Source organism: Cucurbita moschata, unplaced genomic scaffold, assembly GCF_002738365.1.
Source record: "Cucurbita moschata cultivar Rifu unplaced genomic scaffold, Cmos_1.0 Cmo_Scf00044, whole genome shotgun sequence".
Classification (NCBI taxonomy): domain Eukaryota; kingdom Viridiplantae; phylum Streptophyta; class Magnoliopsida; order Cucurbitales; family Cucurbitaceae; genus Cucurbita; species Cucurbita moschata.
In genome coordinates, this window is record NW_019268560.1 from 2,499,794 (window position 1) to 2,506,581 (window position 6,788).

General features: G+C 34.8%; 1 protein-coding gene across 1 annotated transcript in view; it reads right to left on the reverse strand.

Moving 5' to 3' along the window:
* Positions 1-4,200: 4,200 nt before the first annotated feature.
* The window catches only part of LOC111433965 (prefoldin subunit 6-like), a 7,073-nt gene continuing 4,485 nt past the window's right edge, over positions 4,201-6,788 (reverse strand). The window contains exon 5 of the mRNA XM_023071236.1: positions 4,201-4,418. Coding sequence (XP_022927004.1) covers positions 4,362-4,418 — 57 coding nt within the window. The 3' untranslated portion in view covers positions 4,201-4,361. The remainder of the gene's footprint in view (positions 4,419-6,788) is intronic.

Consider the following 6,788-nt stretch of genomic DNA (forward strand, 5'->3'; position numbering starts at 1 on the left):
CCTCCCCCCCCCCCCCCCACCCCCTTCACGACTCGGCGTCCTTGTTGGCACACCGCCTCGTGTCTATCCCCATTCTAGACTCAACCATCTCACTAACACATCACCAAATGTTTGGCTCTTATACCATTTGTAACGGTCCAACCCCACCGCTAGCAGATATTGAACTCTTTAAGCTTTCCCTTTCGAGTTTTTCCTCAAAGTTTTTAAAACGCGTCTCCTAAGAAGAGCTTTTCACCCCCTTATAACAAAAAATTTTATTCTCATCTTTAACCAATATAGAATCTCACACTCATAAACACTAGAAAAATAAACATAATTATCACTTGAACACGAGAAAATAAACATAATTTTTATTTGGAAAATTTAAATAAATTTGTGTAAACTATTAGTAGCATTTGAGAGGAAGCGTTGGTTTTCAAAGAAACAATAATTTTAAAGACAAAAACGTACCATTTTTGCAAAGAGTTGTCCCAAACATGATGAAATGCAGTAATAGAGCGACACGATTGCCTCATCGTACGTCTCCAAAAACCAAAAAATTAAAAATAAAATTTTTTTTTTGCTTATTTTCTTACGGAAATATCCCCGATCACTTGAGAAAAAGAGAGATTATTGTGTTTTGATTCGTCGTTTCTTGTTTAAATTATCAATGAAATATTAATTCAACTTTAATATTTTCGATTGACAATATATATCTTAGTTAGTTGAGCTATGTTCATATCAACATATGTATCAAACTTAATTAATTGAGCTATGTTCCTGTCAATATCAAACTTGTAAAAATACCCAATAAATAACGTCTCTAACCATTTCATAGCTTGACCCATTCATAAGACAACAGCCACAAAAACTCAGAAAGCCAACAAGTTTTAGTTCCACTTATTGAGAATGAATAAAGAACAAAGAAAACCCAAAAGCCAAAAACCAAAAACCAAAAAGGGTATTTATCCTCTAGGTGGTGGTGGAGGAGTTGGTAGGGCTTTGTGGGGAAGCCTATCTTAGTGCTATATATTTTGTGGTTGATATAATCATCAGATATGGAGACCACAATATCCAACGCCAACTAACCTTACGCGTGCTGCTACTTTCAAGATATTTTGGTCGAGAAGTATATCTTAATAGTCTGTTGAGCTATGTTCACGTTCATAATCTTAGATATCTTTATCAATTTGCTAAAACCGTAGGTATTATTTCTACGAATATAATGAAGGTATTTTGATTGAGATGTATATCTTAATAGTATGTTGAATTATGTTCACGTCCGTAATCTTAGATATCTTTATCAATTCGCTAAAATCGTAGGTATTATTTCTATGGATATGATGAAGGTATTTTGATTGAGATGTATATCTTAATAGTCTGTTGAGCTACGTTCACGTTCGCAACTTTGTATATCTTTATCGACCCACGTGAGTATTATTTATATCTAATGATGTGAAATTTAAATGGATACACCAGAGGATCAACATCTTTTTTTTGTTTTACTCGGTTAATTAGTTTAAAATTCAATATGGGTATGTTTTATAGCTTTTGTTGATAAGAATTGAAGTTAATTAATTTAATGTAAGTGAATGATGTGATGGAATCATAAATTGCTTAATATATTGCTCCATTAAACATCAATTGAAAGTAATATTGAAAATTAGATAATTTAATTTGATTACTAACAATAATTTAAATATTAATAATTAATAATAAAATTTTGTGTTAAATAGTTAAGATAATTCGAAGTATTATTTATACATGTATTAGTTTTTCCCCTTTTTTACATGAAATGTGTTGGTTAAAAATTATTAAGTATAAATAATATATTTATATTTAGTAATTAAATAAAAATAATTTATAATGATTAATTAAATCATAGTCCGGCCATTTATCCCCATGTATAAAAATCCTACCTATATAGAATCACGGTAGATTAATTTTTTTAAGTTTCATGAATAATAACATCATCGATTTTAAAAAGTAAAAACATGTGAAATAGAAAAAAATATTAATATCTAACGGACCATGAAATAGACAATTCCATGAATTTATTCTTCCCAACTATGAGTACACGTCAAAATCACTATCTTTAAGACTTTCTTTCCGGTCTTACTAATCCATATTTTGAATCCTCCTAAACATAAGGAAGTAAAATTAATCAAAGCCTGATCAAAACTTAAATGTGGTAATGACATCATCAAAGACATCCTAAAGTAATATTTTGAATCCTCAATTATTTTTACTCACATTTCAAGCTCGCTACACGTCCAAACTTTAGGGTGTAATTTGATAAAAAGCTTTAACACCGTTAATTTTGATTCAAAATCCCAATAATTTTCTCCCACTTTCAACTTATCCTTTTTTCTAAGATACCTCCAAGACCACTTTCAACTTATCCTTTTTTCTACGATACCTCCAAGAATAAAGTGAGACGAAATGAAGTGGGATCTAGAGCATTTTTTGGCTACAAACTAAGATGATGTGAGATGCCACATCGATTGAAGAGGGGAATGAAGCATTATAAAGGCGAGGAAACCTCTCCCTACCAAACGCGTTTTAAAACCTTGAGACAATATCAACATTGAGAGGACAATATCAACTAACAGTGAGCTGGGCTGTTATAGATGAATATTGAACTTATTACTCGACTGAATAGGAACCTATAGAGACAATACAATATTCTACCCCCGTATATCAACTGAAAAGAAGAAATGAGATTCAATCGATTACGGAACGACTCGAACGTGTGGGTTATAAGTTACAAGCATTACATCTTCCATTTCCTGAATGACATGAATCGGAAAAATTCATAGCTTGTGGGCAGCAAAACTTGTAGGGAATGTGGTGTATGTTGAAAATCAAGCTAACAAGCTACTAAAACCATACAGAAAAACCATGGTCCGCGGCAAGGAGTTCAGTTTGGGAGTTGCGCACATGCACAAAAGCAACAGAATGATTTGGTCCCTTGCACAATGATTCACAATATCTGGACCTCCTTCCTTGGTTGCCAAATGGGTTCTATGTCAATTACCACACCACACTTTTATTTTGTCAAAGCTTGAAATCACTATGAAGAAATAAAATCAAGGTCACTCAAAAAGAGAATCATGAGAGTCTCAAAAAGTAAGGGAAGTATGCCATAAAAATACTATTAAGGCCACTCTCCGTCCCTTCCCCACCATGGTCACCTCAACTGCATTGCTATCTGATCTAATCATCACCAGCAAAATGCCCTCCGAATGGTCCATTCTCTGTCTCTCCTTTTTCTCTCTCTCCCCAGTAAAGTCGCTTCTACCATAAAAAGAAACTTCCCTGGAAGGCGTTCATTGAATCAAAGGAGCTTTCAATAGAATGTCTTCCTAAGAGTGAAGGTGCTAGGGTAGGTCGTTGAGAGTTAGTTTAATATTTTTCAAAATAAGAGAGAGCAAAGGAAGTGAGTCTAGGAACTGCCACAAATAGGAGAATGATTCCCAGAAAATTATACCCCACAACCTAAAAGAACTCTGCATTTTGATTTCAAATGACTGCTAAATGAGGACAACCTTCTTTGAAAAGCTCTATGAGCCACCAATCTTTGTACGTTGGCACCTGATCCAGAACTATACAAATCAAGACGTATCCAAAAATGAGTTGATCCAATTTGATAACCTTTCCTTTCTCACAGAAAAATTCATTCGGTGCAAAATTTTGAACTCAAAATGGGTTCCTACATAGTGGTGACCTATCTAAGATGTTTAGTTTTCTCAGAGAGGCATGTGAGCTAGCCTGGCCCTGAATACTCACGTTATTTCCTTTTAGGGGAAAAACATCTAAACCGAAAAAGTTTTAATAAGATTTAATGGGGATCGGTACCTGAAAGCAATAATTGGTAGTCTAAAAAGATGGGGAGCAAAGAACTGTATAAAACCACCATTAGGTTGTGAAGTATATAAACCAGATGCAGAAAAAGAAGAGCACATACAACAATCAATAGCAAAAGTCCATGTAGACCAAAGAGTAGCAAACACCACTCATGGATGGATGAACCCTGAACCCCCCCTATATACATACCCTTGAAATTCAGCGAATTACCATCAATTCTTTTTCTTTCAAGAAGCCTAAGTTCTAGTCAAATTACAAATGCTAAATATATATATATATATATATATATATATATATATATATATATATTTTGGGAGATGCTGAGTTCTCGTTAACTATTTTGCAAGAAATACGAATGTTCAACATAGGAAGTGCATGTATCTATAATCAAAATCGAACTAATTAAATATTGTCAAGCTTTTGAGTGTGCAGTGTAACTTTAACGGTACAAGAGAGATAGCAAAAAGAAAAACAGAAGTTAAGGAAGTACAGCTGAAAAACAACAATAAAACATGTTACACTTTAGCTTTTCCAGCCTGCTGAGATTGAATCCTCTGCTGTAACTTCAATATCTGCAAAACAGCAAAACAACAATGAGCAATTGAATTGCGAAGTATTTGAGCAGTTTATCCAAGAACAAAAGGTTTATACAAAACCAATGAATAATTGTGCTGAAATAAGGAAGAACTTTTTGTTTCTAGAACCATTATGACAAAAGAAGCCTTTATCCCATTCAGCCTATTCTCAATGTTAACCATTACACTCACTAATTCATCATGAAAACGATCAGTGCCAGAATGATAGCCTCGTTCTTTTTTTTCCAGTGTTCGAGTAGATGCCATTTTTCTACTTGATTCATAATTAAATAGACGTGACATATTGGGTTCTGCAGTATTGCCTTTAACTTCAATCTAAACAAACTTTCACATAAATTTTGCACAATGTAAGAAGTACAAGTTTGTATTCAAAATTTGAAGACGTGCAAATTTACTTTATACTGTTCAAAATGAGCATCCATCAGATAAATAATCTGCATTTTAGTTTTGGGACTGAGAGAACAGAGTTTTCTTTGAATTTTTATTGCTAGAATTCAGAAACAAAATTTATGGCCCCTCACATGCTCTAGAAAGTCCTCAATTTTGGCAAGAAGTTCAGTCTCTCTCTATTCTAGTTTCTGGTTATTGGATGGTGATTCTAGTGTTTCTCAATGTTCTCACTAGAGGTCCAAGACTGGATCCCCAACTAGAAGTATGCGCCATTTTATGTCCTTCATTAATCAAGCAGCCTAAATAGAAATCCCTCAATAACTGAACTGCAGCCCTACCTAACGATTTTATTTATTTTTGGATTAAAACAAGAGAGAAAAATGAAAAACATAAGGCCATACAAAAAAACAAGTCCATAAAAGGGAGCCCTACTCAAGAAAGGGGCTTTAATTGTACAAAGTAGTACACCTATAGAATAGTTACAAAAGATCTTCAATAAGGATATTCGAAGAGAAATATGAAATCTAACAAGGGACAAACATCACTAGGGTCTCTCTTCAACCTCCAAATGCCTATTATTCCTCTCTCGCCAACGCTCCCCCAAAATAGCACACAACCCAACAAGCCATAAGAACCTGCCTTTCTCACAAAAAAGTAAATGGAGGAAGAACTCCACAAACATATCACTAGTGACCCTATGAGAGAATTCCACACGGATCTCGCGAACTCACATCTCCAAAGAATGTGATTCAAGTCTTCCTTCATTGTCTGATAGAGAATACAACAAAACAGGTCAACCAATAAGGGCAACTTCCTCAAAAACCAATCCAAGTGTTAACTCATTCATGTAAAACTTGTTAGGTAAGAAGCGTAGCTTCCTTTGGGAACTAAATCCTCTAAAGAGCATAAGAGACATATTTCCTAGCGAGAGAAGGGTCCATCAAACAACGAAAGAAAGATTTACAAGAGAATCCTTTCTAAGGGTTGAGACTCCAAACACAAGCATCGCTTCTCCCGAGCCCAAAATCAATCTCCCCAATCAAAGACAAAAGAGAGAGACAACATTTGTTACTTCCCTATCGTACAACAAGTGATGGAACCCAAAGGAGAAGGAAACCAAACTCCCCGACCAACCTAAAATATCAGTCACCAAACAATTTTTAAAGAACGACAAATGATAGAGATGGAAAAATGTCAAGCAGATGGGTCTATCCCCAACCCACTGATCTTCCCAAAAATATGCTTCCTTCCCCTCCCCCATCACAAAATGAACCGAGTGGGAGAAAGAAGAGAGCTTGTTAGAAATATTCTTCCGCAGGTTTCGATAAGTGTCTTTAACCTCACTCGACAACCTCTCAAAAGGATAAGGGTCATACTTGCTAGCGATAATCCTATGCATTTAGCTAACAAAGCTTTGTTAGAGTTGTTAAATTACCAATTTCTAACCCCCCAGGTTCACATGGTTCCCGAATGATCTCCCACCTAACCAAGTGCGCCCCTTTCCTTCTTCCACTCATATTCCCAAAGGAAATTTCGTATAAGCTTCTCAATATTCTTACAAACCAAGCACGAGGCCCCAAATAGGATGAAGTAATAAATAGGAATACTACTCAGAACCCAGCTTTGGAGAAAAAACATTTCCTCCAAGAAGCCGATCTTTTTTTTAACTTTGTCCACCACTGAGTTCCAAGAAATAGATTTGAAATTATTTCCAAGAGGGAGACTTTAGCAAGATGTGGGAAAGGATCTTATATCACAGCCCACCACGTCTGCCATCTACTAATGAATCACAATTGAGCCTCCTAATCTGATATTTACTCCTACTAATCTTAAGCCCATGGCTTCAAAGAAAGCCAAAATATTGTTTAAGATGAAGAATAGGCTCTCCTTACCATGGCAACAAAAAAAAAAAAAAAAAAAAAAAAAAAAAAAAAAAAAAAAAAAAAAAAAAAAAAA